The following is a 13010-nucleotide window of genomic DNA, read 5'->3' on the forward strand; positions in this document are numbered from 1 at the left end:
CATGAGAGACTCTGTACAATTGTTACTGGCAGGTGGTACCAGTGACCTGACCCAGCCACCAAAGGTCCCCAGAGAGAGCCGGGACCCAGTGGCAGCAGACACAGTGGTTTTATTAGTTGCCTTCTCCCAGAGGCACCATCTCAGCACATTTCAGGGTCCCTCAGCCTCAACCAAGATGGCAGAAAAGCCTGATAACTTATAGACTGGGAATCTGCCCCCGACTCCATAGAAGAAGGAAACTAGCATCAGCTATTAAAGGGTTGAGATCATCCTTTGGGGGAGGAGAAGTTTGATCGATGGAGCCAGGGGTGTTAGCGGGGAGTCCCCCCCCCACCTCTCCACTGGCCACCATGGTCAGAGGTGCACCTGCAGAGTGAATGGGAGCTTAGTGTATATATAGAGAGAGAGTGCCAGGGAAGAGGTAGGCTGGTGTTTCAGCCCCACCTTATGCAAAGATGTCAGAGTTGGACCAAGTGCCTCCTCCCCCTGGGGCACTCCAAGAGGGCTGAAGGAATGGCTTGGGCCACACAAAGGCTTCCCTGGTTTCTCTGGTTCCTGCCAGCGGAATACTCAAGTATCAGTCAGGCTCCAGGCTCCCAGCTCTCTGATTCTCTCTCTCTCCTTATCTCCTCCTGCCTTCACAATCCCAGCCCTTGTTCTCAAGCCAGGCCAGGCAGTGGCTGCTGAGCCTGGTCCCAGCTCCCAGGCCCTCACATGAGGCCCAAGGCACAACGGGGCCTGGACTGATCCCAGTGCTAGAAACAGGATGGACTGGGTCCCAATGAATCCTTTTTTTTCTGATCTAATTCATACTTGGAAACTTTGGTCAGAAGAGAAAGTGGTCGGGCAGACATGCGAATAATATGCAAGTGTATGCTAGTGAGCACTCTTCCCCCATCCTTTCAGACTTTCTGTGGGAGCAGGTATGAGAGGAAGGGGTGGGGGTGGGGGTTCCCAAGGAAGAAAGACAGAAATCAGAGAGTGCATAGTGCAAAGACACAACGCCTACCTTCCAGGATCCCCAAAGGTTCCCCAAGAGTCAAGGGCCCAGGGAAGGGTTAGAACTCTAGAATTGAATCCTTCTCCAGCCTACAGAGCAGCACCCACAGTGGAGACAGCTCCTAGCCCCTGGGGAGGAGGACCTGGATCAAGTTAGGGTTCCACCATCACGCTGCTGTTGGTCACCCGGACACCAAACCATCCCTTCCAGTAGACCGTGTCCTGGCCTCCATGCTCGAAACGGACAAATCGAACTCCTGGCCCATAGTCTCTGAAGGTGTGAGAGATCTGAGAAGATGGAAAGCAGGATCATACATACACACACATACTCATACATCTTTCTGGCCCTTGGGGGCACTCATTTCAACAAAAAAAACAATAAAACCATGACTTACACAACCCCCCCTTTCCTTTTCCTTCCCAACAGCGACTTGTGTTGTATAGTGATGAATGCTTGTGGCTTACCCACCACCATTGCACCATAACCTTCATGAGGACAGGGGCCATGTCTCGTCGCCTTGTCAGGTCTTGTATCACCTCCACCATCACCTTCAGCCAATGGTTCCCTTCTGTATTTGTTTCTTTGTTCACCCTAGCAAATCTGCTCAGTGGCTCCCACCCCAACTGGCTCATTTCCGCCATGTTTACCTTAATCTCTTTCTGTAAATCCCATTCTTTGAGGGTGGTGTTTGGTGTTTCTAAGACTCTTATTCAACAATCTTCTCCCCAACACACACATACACACACACACACACACACACACACACACACACACACACACACACCCCTTCCGTATTTACGATCATCTCAGTTTGAATTGGCCATGCTCACCCTTCGCAGGGGAGGAGAACGAGTTCCTAGATTTTCTTCCCTGGCTATGGATGCAATGTCAGAGGAAGTCAGATCCTCTCCCAGCTCCCTTTGCTCATTCATTGTCTGTGTGATCTGGGATGGGGACAACTTCTCAATCAAACTTGGGAGCTCTGTGGTCTACACCAAGGGACCCCTTCCAACTCTGTCTAATCCTATAATTCTGTATTGAGTTAGAGAGAGTTCCCTGATGGTGGAGATTGTCTCTACCCATCAGTGCTCTCCAAAACCAGTCCTCGAGTGCTGTTCGCTCTTAGTCAAGGCTTATATACTTGGGACTTGGTTACCAATGGACAACTAGGGCACCATCGATCTGGGCTGGAACCTTTCCAATCCAAGAAAAGAACTACTTGTCTCCAGCTCTCTTGTCCCCAGAGCAGCCTGCTTCAAACTTTTGGCCTTTCTTAGTCATGAAGGTGGATGATAGCTCAGTCCTGGAACTTTCTTTCCTTCTTCCCTCCCTGCTATCTGCCCACTGACCCATTCCCCCATTCTGAGCTGGCCCAGCCCTTCCTCTCTCTCGGTCCCAAGAGACAGATACATATCTACTTCTCAGATTTCAGGAATAGAGCAGAACTGGTTTCTGAGTCCCTGTCCTTGTGGCTCTTGCCTCCTTCCTACTGCTTTTGTCCATCTTCATTCATTTGTCACCCAGGACTCAAGCCCTTGAGAATTAAAAAAAAAATCTCTATATAACTTCAAGAGGAAAAGAACGTCAGAGGCTCTCCCATCTAAGCCTCAAATGATCAGAAATCCCCTCTACAGCCTTCTTACTAAGGAATTTCTACTTGAAAACCTGAGCCCATTGTCACGCTCTTGGACATCTCTGGTTGTGGGGACGTTTTCTCTCTACATTAAAGCTCTACAATTTTTGCTTGGCCCCAGAGGTCAGAACAAGTCTGTTCCTACTCCAGGTAATAGCCCTTCAGATCTTTGCTCCATGCTAAGCCTTTTCTTTTGAGCTCCCGGTGAAACATGGAAGTTCCTTCCAAGGGGTGTTTATATGGTATGCAATCTTTCTCTGAACCAAGTTAGTTCCATTCTTCCCTATTCACCTTAGATTTATAGTTTTCAATTTTTGTTTTACCCACCAACCACCATCCATAGGCTGCCTCTCCCTAGTTTCCCAGCCTCAGAGCCGGCCCCTTTCTGGGCCTCAGCCCAAGGTTCTGCCAGACAAGCCTTTCCCCAACTTCCCCAAGAAGGAAGAAGCTCCCATCCCAGCCCCAGTCACCTCAGCTCAACCCCTTTGCCCAACTAAGCCCAGGCTTGCCCTGAATCTCCCTCAGCTGCTTGTCACCTCTGTCCAGCCTGTGTCACTCTGCTGGGGCACTGCCACCGTCCCACTCTTGTATTCGGCCAGGACGTCCTCGTGCTCAGACAGCAATTTCACACACAGCTCGTACAGGCAGCCAGAATCAATTCTACTCGAGTACCTGCAGGGGAACCCCTCACCTCAGCCCAGCTCCCAGCCCCACCTCTTTCCTCCCTCCTCATGCCCTTCCACTCTGGCTCCCTTCCCCCTCTACAAAACAGATACCACTAAGTCACCGCAGCTCTCAGAAGGGGGTGCAATGTATTTCTACACTCTGGCTGCCCACCCACCTCAGCCTAGCTCTCAACTCCACCCCTTCCTGCCCTCCCTGGTACTCTTCCACCCTCTCTTCTTCCACCCTCTACAGAAAAAAAAAAAAGCTAGCAATAAGCCACCAAATTCTCAGAAAGGGGAGCGAGGCATTCTGTGCCCTTATCCACAACTCAGTCTTATCCCCCAACTGTTTTGTAGCTGGCAGGGCTGAAAGGTCTCCACCACCTCCATAGCTCCCCATCTCCACCCCCTAGTGTGTTCCTCACCAGTCCTTCACCACGATAGCGGGCTGAGTGGTGTCCATCAGTTCTTCCCAGTACCCCTCTGCCCGCAGGTCAACTACTTGGGCTTTGCGGCACCATCTGAGAGAGAAGGGGTTAATGGAAAAGAAACCCATTCCAGGCACCTCTCTCCCTTCCCCTACCCAGGGCCCATCCTGTCCTCTTACTCGTAGGAGGTGACGAAGTATTTCTTGACATTCTCGTCTTCTGGAAAGTCAAAGCCACCATCTCCAGGAATTTCCTCCACCCTCCAGCCATCTCCACCGTGCTCCACGTCCCCCCAAGCCTCGAACTCCTCTGTGGAGAGTCAAAAGCAGAGTGTGTCCACACTTTGCAGCCAATGCACTTGATTGGCCTTCTTTAAATCAACTGAGCCCAAGACTGGGTAGCAGAGAAAGACTAGCAAATGTGGATTTGGCTTAGGGTTGAGAAAGGACTTTAAAAAACAAAAAGTGTAACCTGGGGCTGGCTGCCTGAGTATCCAGGCTTAACATGGGCCTGGTTTAGTGGATGGAACAAAGAGTGGGGCATCTGAGCATCTGGCCATCTCCATTCCAGGCTTCCTCCTTCTCTTGGGTCCAGTAAGTTAAGAAGAGATGGTCACTGAGCCACAAAGTAAGTCCTGTTAAGTCACAAAGTACCATCCCTCATTTTCCCCTATATCCTATTAATCAGTCAAACAAATATTTATTATGAATTATGTGCCAAAGCACTGTCCTAGGCACTATGGATACAGAAGCAGAAGTGCCTTCAAGGAGCTTGGCCCCTACCCCATAATCACAAGGGAGTATTTATCCTGAAAACTGAGCTCTTCCCCAACCCCCTCACAGAATTTCAGAATTGCAGGGGCCCATCCCTAAAAAAGATTAAATCCTTTCAAAGCAAATACAAAATAAGTGGGCCTTCAGCCTTTGCTTAAAATGCTGCACCATTTTCTAAGGGAGGAGAGCCTACTGCCCTTCCATTCCACCACCACCACCACCGACCAGTTCCAGTTGTTTCAAAGTTTATCTTTCCATCAAGAGAACAGAAATCAAATCCTAGTCCCTTCTTTGAGGGATTGGCAGGGAGGGGGAGAGGGGAGATAGAGGAGATTTGAATCCACCCTTTTAGGAAGCCTTTCTCTAATGACTACTTAGATTCTCATTCCCAAAAGGGAAGAGAGGGATGTATCTAAATCGATCTAGATTCCCATTCCCAAAAAGGAAGAGAGGGATCTATCTAGATCTATCTAGATTCTCATTCCCAAAAGGGAAGAGAGGGATCTATCTAGATAAATCTAGAAGAGATAGTTATTGGATAATTGGATAATTAAACTGAGATCCCAAAAAAGATCACAGCAACCTATCAGAGTACAGATTTAGAATCAGAAAAAATGTTAAAGGATATCTATTCCAACTTCCTCATTTTGAAGACAAGGAAATGGAGGTGAAATGGATTACTCCGTCACACAAACAGTAAGTGGTCATGCCTGGATACAAACTCATGTCCTTAACCCCTCAAATTCAGTATTCCTTTCACTCTATCTTACAACTTCTATTTAACTGACTGAATCTATTAAGGTAAAATTTCTTGGCAGCTAGGTGGGACAGTAGATAGAGCACCAGGCCTGGAGTCAGGAGAACTTGGATGCAAATCTCACCTTAGCCACTTCCTAGCTGTGTGATCCTGGGCAAATCATTTCACTCTACTTGTCCTTCTGTCTTAAACTTGTTTTTAAGATAAAATGTAGGGGGCAGTTGGGTAGCTCAGTGGACTGAGAGCCAAGCTGAGAGATGGGAGGTCCTAGGTTCAGACGATTCCCAGCTGTGTGACCCTGGGCAAGTCACTTATCCCTCTTTGCTTAGCCCTTACTGCTCTTCTGCCTTGGAACCAATACATAGTACTGATTCTAATGTGGAAGGTAAGGGTTTTTTTTAAAAAAGATAGAATGTAAGAGTTTTTGAAAAAAGATAAAACTTAGTAGCGATAGTTGTAAAGTCTTGCTCTTGGATTTAAAAAAATCATAAGCATAGTGTAGGGCTAGACCAATGGTGTCAAATCTAAATGGAAACAGTAGCTACTAAACCATACCTAAGGATCCTATGGCCACACACTGACTTAGGAAACTACAGAGTAACATTATCTGCATTCTATTCTATTTTTATTTAATTTTGTTAAATACTCCCCCAACTACATTTTAATCTGGTTCACTTTAGCCCTTGGGAGGGTTGGTTAATTCTTCTGGGCTAGTTCAGTATGACTCAATATGCCAATAGAGAGGATGGAATCTCGGGCTAACAGTCCATTATTGCTGTACTGTGCCCTGAGCAGTCCCTGTCTAGGGTCCTGAATTCAGTTCTGGATCCCACATTTTAGAAAGGACCTTGATAAGCAAAGGAGTGTCCAGAGGAAGTCAGGTAGGGAGGTAGAGAGCCTCGATTTTGTGGTTTAGGAAGGTAATTTAAAGCAGATGAGCTGGTTAATTTAGGAGAAGATTTGAGGGGGGGGCATGTGCCATGGGGTAGGGTGGCATGATCTCCATCTTCAAATATTTGAAGGGCTGGCTCAAGAAACATGGTTTCACCTTGTCCAAAGGACAGAACCAAGGGCAATGAGTGGAAGATATGGAAAGACCGATTTTGTTTTGATGGAAGAAGCTTCCATACTTTGGGAAGTATCCAAAAGTGATAGGCAGCCTCAGAATGTAGTGAATGCTTTACTACTGGCTGTCATAAGACTTAGAACTGAAAGTGCTTTTAGAAATCTAATCTAGGGGTATCCAGGTGGCTCGGTGGATAGAGAGCTATGTCTGGAAATGGGAGGACCTGGGTTCAAACTGAGCCTCAGATACTTTCTAACTGTGACCCTGGACAAGTCATTTGGCATCAATTTCCTAACCCTTGCCACTTCTCTACCTTATGAGCAATACTGAGCATCCATTCTAAGACTAAAGGTAAGCATTTTTTAAAAAAAGAAAAGAAATATAGTCTAACAATTTCATTTTACAGATGAGGAGACTGAGGCCCATAAAGGCAAAGTGGCTTGCCTAGGGATTGTAGTTATAAGTGTATTAGGAGTAGGGAGAAAGCTAGGATTGGAGCCAAGAATTCCAAGCTGTTCAAACTGAAGTTGGTTGGCCACCTGTCAGAGGATGCTGAAGAAGTCCTAAGTGGAGATGGGTTAGACCAGGTACCCTCTAAAGTTCCTTCCAATTCTAAAATCCTATGTGTCTAAATAAGACACTAGGACACTAAGTAAGACACTAAACACATAGACACAAAAATGAGAGTCAAATTGAACTAAGGTTATTGAGGAATGATGCTACCTGGAGGGATGGGTAGATGAAATGACTTGCAAGTCTGTCCCCAATCCACCTGCCTCCATTGTCAGTGACATGGGGGTCCTTGTTAATCATTTAGATACCTTTTTATTTGCCTTAGCTTATAGGTAGGGAAAGGCAAGGGGTCGTGGTGGTCATGACTTTAAATCTAGATTTCTGACTTCCCTCCCCTTCTTCTCCTCTTTTTCCTCTCCTCCTCCTTCTTCCCTTCTCTTCCCTTCTCCTTTCCATCTTTCTCCCCTTCCCTTTCATCTCCCTTTCCTCCTTTCCTCTCTTCTTTTTTGCTTCTTTCCCCTCATTTTTCTATTTCCTTCCCTTCCTCTACTTTCCTCTTCCTCTCTCCTCTCCTTCCCCTCCCCTCACTTCTTTTTTTCCTCTTCTTCCCCTTCCTTTTACACATCTTCCCTCCCTTCCCTTTCCCTTGCTTTCCTCCCCACTTCCCTTACCTCTCCTCTCTCTCCTCTCTCTCCTCTCTCTTCCTTCCCTTTTCCCCCTCCCTTCTCTTTCTCTCCTCTCCCTCTCCTTCCTTCCTCCCCTTATCTCTCCTCTCTTTCTCCTTCCCCACCCCTCCCCTTTCCTATCTCTTCCCTCTCTCCTTTCCATTTCCCTCCCTTCCCTCCAATTCCCTCTCTCCCCAGGTTATTTTTCTTTACCTTCTCCAAAAATGTTCTTGAGCAGATTTCTCTTCCACTTGTGGAGGAAGTAGAAGAACTGCCAGTTCTCTCGATCTTCTTCCACCTCATCCTCCCCTGCCAGCCCTTCCTGCTGGCACTTGAGGATCCAAAGTGAAGCACTGTCCACCAGGGCCTTCCACTGCAGGCACACCAGTCGGCACATGAGCACCAGCTCAGTGGCAGGCACTAAGGCCAGAATTTGGATGAGGACAGGCTCAGGCAGGGATTCGATGCCCATTTCTGGCTGGTCCAGACTCTCTGGGGACAGATTGGGTAGAAAAGGGGGCAGAATTTTGGTCAGTCCTCTGCCTTGAGACCATACCTTCTCTTCTTCTAGGTTTCCTCTGAAAACAATACCTAAAAATATCAGGTCCCCCTTTATCTTTGAGAGACAACACAGTATAGCAGAAAGGACACTGGCTCTGGAGTCAAAGGACTTGGATTCAAATTCCACCTCTGATACACCTGCATGACCTTGGACAAGTGACTTGGTCTCTTTTGGCCAGTTTCCTCTTCTGTCGTAGGAGGGAATTACTTGGACCACTTGGCTTCTGAGAGCTCCATCTAGCTCTACATCTAGGATCCTAGTATCCTTAGTCCCACGAATAATGCTCTGGAAATATTAGATGCTTAAACAATGTTCATTTGAACAGAATATTCCAGAGACAGGGACAGAGAATATAGTCTGTTAGCTCACACAAACACGAGGTCCTTGGGATTTACATATTGCTGGGAGTACTTAAAGTGTTTTTCCCAGAAAATCCTAAGGGTGGATAGTGCAAATACTGTTAACCTCATTTTACAGATGAGGAAACTGAGGCTCTAGGAACTTCAAGGGATTGTTAGATCCCTGGGATCCTTGGATCTCTAGAGTTGGAAGGGATCTCAGATCTTGATAGAAGATCAGAGAGGATTAGTAATGTCCTCCAAGTCACATAGAGGTAGCAAACATAAGAGGTGGGATTTCAATCCAGGTCAATTGACTCCAAAGTCAGCATCTTTGGATTTTCATCAGGCTTCCTATTGGTGGAACATAGGATATTCAAAAGCCAGAAGGACGTTGGAGAACATCAATTCCAAATTCCTCTTTTCATAGGTAGGAAACTAAGGATCAGAGAAGAGAAGTACAGAGCCAGAATTTGAATATAGGTCCCAAAGCTCCAAGTTCAGCACAAATGTACCCATTTCAGGGTCCAACTCCTCCAGGAAAGCTTCCTTCATCCTCCCTCCACCTCCCCACTGACACAGTTCCCTCTTCTGAATGCAAAGAACACTTGATTATCTTCATATACTGCTCTGTACTAGAATTATTAATCATCCAATCATTAAACATTTGTTTACCTACTATGTGTCAGGCACTGTGCTAGGCACGGAGGCTACAGATACAAAGAAGGATACAATCCTTGCCCTTCAAGCTCTTACATTCAACCTATGTGCATCCCTATCTCCCTGAGTAGCCTGTAAACTCTTCAAGGACACCAGTCTAGTCTGACTCATCTTTAGGAGTGTTTTGCCAAGGGCCTTACACATAGTTGGCATCAGAGAGACATTGATTTGAAATGGAATTGTGTGCCACTTAGGCACTCAGCGCATGTAGCCCAGCTTCCCCTTGACCTTTGCCACATTCCTGTGGGATGACTATAAGAATTATTTCTCCCATTTTGCAGAAAAGGAACATGAAAGAACCATGGGAAGATTTGGGTAAACCGATTCAGTGAAGCTAGTAAAAGGAAAGAAACAGATAATAAATACTGCAAAGGAAAAAAAAGAAAGTAAACGAGTTATAATTATAGGCACTAATCTTAAGCCCTGCAACAGAGGAAAGGAACTTCTTCATTCAAGATGGTGTACAATGCTGCAAAAGCCATAAATTTAGTTATTGGATTTTTCTTTGTCGTGAAGAAAGGCTATTGGAGAGGGGAGAAATCCAGAAATTACTTTATTATAAAAAGAAAAGGCATCAAACATAAGGTAAGTATAATAATCAAACATGGCCTTGAAGAACATAACTTCCTGACTTGTAAAGAGATGAGGGACTGTGGATGCAAAACATAGCATGGTTGGTCAATGTCAGTTTTGCTAAACTACTGCCCCCCTCTTTCTTTCTCCTCATTATAGCATTATAACAGATAAGTTATCTAACTCACAGAGAAGGGAAGAGATATCTTGGGAAATGAACGAAATGTCAAAAATAAGAGGTATCAGTTTTTAAAAGTGGCATAAATATAACTTTTAAAAGATGAAGAAATAAAAAGAAGCTGAGGCCCAAAAAGGTTTGGCGACTTTCCCCAGGTAATCGAGATGAGAAGCCTGGACCACTGAGGTTTCATCAAGCTCTCTGCCCTATAGATGAGGGCATTCTCTTGGGACCAGGACCCAGGAGTCCTAACCATTCCTTTGTCTTCAGGGTCCAGCTCAGGCCCTGGCTGGACACCTGATGCTCTCAGGATGGCACACCCTGCTCTAGTCAGCTCTCCTGGCCCTTGGCCCTGTGCTCTGAACCCAGGATCTGATTACCTCCTTACCCCCCTATCTCTTCCCCACACAACTACCTATATTGTTGCTGGTTGGAAAGTTATCTGGCTCCTGGAAACTGCCACAGGAGCTGACTCACTCACCTAGATTTGGCCCCTGAGACCAGAGAATTACTGGACCCTGGGAACAACAGGTCCTTCATTCTGGGGCCATGCAGAGGGTACAGTGGAGAGACAGTATGGCACCATGGAAAGAATGCTGGAATGGCATCAGGGAACCTGGGGTCAAACCCTGTTCTGCTACTCACTCCCTGTATAAACCTAGCCAAGTCAATCTTGCCTTCAGGACTCAGTTTCTTCATCTGTAAAATGAGGGAATTGGATTAGATGAGATCAATTCAATGAGTCAATCATAGGCTAAACCACAGGTCAAGTATTCAAGAGTAAGGGGATTTAAATCATTAGACCTGACTTAGGGCTGGGGATGTAGGGGGTCTCTAGGGCACAGGGGCTCAAATACACTTAGATAGGATTCAGAGGACATCAATCAATCAACAAAGGTTTGGAAAGGACCTACTGGGTGCCAGGCACTGTGCTGGAGATGAAAAAGACAAATGAAAGAGTCGCTGTCCTAGAGGAGTTTGGGGCATGAGTGGAAAATGAGCAAGGCACAAAAAATGTACCAAAAGTACAGCTGGAGCCACCCCACCTCCCCAAAGGACACACTGACTCAGCAAATGGCCTCTCAGCCCATCAAAGGAGGACAGCAGCTTTATGCCACTCAGCATCAGCCTGGCCTCTCTGCACACACTCTTGGTGGAACCCCAAACATAAACAATACTTAGTGGGTTCCCCTCTCCCCAGAGCCCTTGCTGCTTTGTTGGCCAATTTGGCACCACTAAGAAATGATAGTGCCAGTGAAGTGAAGAGAGGAACAGAACAGGTATCAAATAGGGAGAGGGGAGGGGAGGGGCAGGGAAAGGAAGAGAGGGGAGGGAAAGGAGATGGAAGGAGGTGTATCACTCCTTGAAATGCCATAGAGAAAGAGAACATGGGTCACCGCCTGAGACAAGGAGTGCTGAACAAGTCTGAAATTAAGCAAGTTCCTTTTCCCTCACACATCTGACTCAGTTTCTCTCACAAATCCACCCCTCCTCCCTAAGCTGAGAGGGCAGGTGCACAAGCCTAGAGTACTACGTTAGACTCCATTGACAAAGGCTCCTCTGGGGAGACCCAGAGACAGCTGGTGGAAGAGTCTACAAGGAAAATGAGTTCTGTGGTCCCTACCGATGGGGAGACTAAGGCCTGGGTGGGTAAATCCGGTAGATCGCCAACAAAAAGCCCAAAAGCGGAAAGCCCCTTTCCTGATGGCCACCTTCACCCACTTTTCCTGGAAACGGGAAATCGCTTTGCTGCCTTTACCTGTGTCCCGCCCCCCTTCTCCACCACCCACCCCGTTGGGGGGAAAGGGGTGACTCCTGCCTGGGGACTTCCCTGTCCTGCAAAGTACCCCCTGGCCAGGCTGAGAAGACTTCATCGGTCCTCCCCGGTTCCAGGCACATTTTTTTTCTACCTGAATCACCGTCTCCTTCCATATTTTCCCGGTGCAAGGGATGCAACGATCAGCAGAGGAGGAGGGGAGTAGCGCCGCCCCGGCTGTTCCTCTCCTGCAGGTCTCAGGCAGCCAAGATGCTACGCCCTCCTCTGCCCTGCACAGACTGCCGCAGCTCTGCTACCCTCTCTGCTCTCCGGCGCCGGTGCGGGCAGGCGAGGCTGGCCAGCGCCTCTTAAAGGGAACCGCTACCCCGCCCTGGCCCGCCGCGCTCCTCCTCTGCCCTTGGCTCCGGGCCCAGTCCGGCTCCGCTGGGAATGCTGCGGCTCACATCCACGCTCCACAGTCAGCTTTGGCCCTTAGCACGCAGAGGGGGTACCCAGGAAGCCAGGAGTCCGCGGAGAGCCAGCTTACCTGGGCCATGAATGGACGGGGGAGGGTGCCCTTTCAGAAAAGAGGTCCAGGCTGGGAGTCTGCATCTGCCGAAATGGGCCAACTCCCCTGGCCTTAAGGAGGAAGGGGCGCGCTTCTAGGTCAAACTAGACTGGGGAGAAGGAAGACAAGAAGTGATGGGGGAAAGGGGGGGCTGGAAAAGGGAGTGAATGTTGTGACCAAAAGTAGCAAGAGCATTGACCTGAAAGTGGGGAAAATGGGTTTGTAGCCCTACTCTGCTCTGTGCGACCTTAAACAAGTCATTTCAAACCCCTCTGGGCCTCATTTTCTCTAAACGGGGCTCTTGGCTCAATGATCTCTAGAGGAGCACCCCCACTCTCCCGCTCTGACTTCTGTGTTCTAAGGTCCCTCCCAGCTCAGTTCTGAAGCCTCTCCAGCTCTGCCATTCCAGGCTGTAAGGTCAACTTCTCCTCCAAATGCGTCTCCGCTTGGGTGAGTTATTTGGGGCAGAAGCTGGATAGGAGGGCAGCATTTGAAAAAGCAAAATTTTCACATGATTCTTCCTTCAGGAGGGGATGATAATACCCAGCTCCTCTAGGCACCTTAGAAAATGGCGTTTCCCAGATCTGTTCAGTTGAGTTCAATGGAAACTCAAGTGGATAGGGAGAAGGGCCTGATTGGAGGGAGGAGGCCTGGATACCCATCCTATCTCTGCCAGTAACTGTTGATGTGACTTGAGACAAGTCACTTCTATACACCCTTTGTTTCCTCCTCTTTAAAATGAGACAATCTAGTCTAAGGTTTAACATCCTTCACACACACACACACACACACACACACACACACACACACACACA

The 13010-nt window shown here is 47.7% G+C and overlaps 1 protein-coding gene across 1 annotated transcript; it reads right to left on the minus strand.

The window, feature by feature from the left end:
* Nucleotides 1-1152: 1152 nt before the first annotated feature.
* On the minus strand, nt 1153-11803 carry FBXO2 (F-box protein 2). Its single transcript, XM_044671274.1, has 6 exons — nt 11782-11803; nt 7714-7992; nt 3906-4035; nt 3724-3819; nt 3170-3305; nt 1153-1287 (listed from the first exon to the last, which is right to left on the minus strand). Exons 1-6 carry the CDS (start codon nt 11801-11803, stop codon nt 1153-1155), a joined length of 798 nt encoding a protein of 265 aa, XP_044527209.1.
* Nucleotides 11804-13010: the final 1207 nt, after the last annotated feature.

The sequence above is a fragment of the Gracilinanus agilis genome, chromosome 3 (genome assembly GCF_016433145.1).
Source record: "Gracilinanus agilis isolate LMUSP501 chromosome 3, AgileGrace, whole genome shotgun sequence".
Lineage (NCBI taxonomy): Eukaryota > Metazoa > Chordata > Mammalia > Didelphimorphia > Didelphidae > Gracilinanus > Gracilinanus agilis.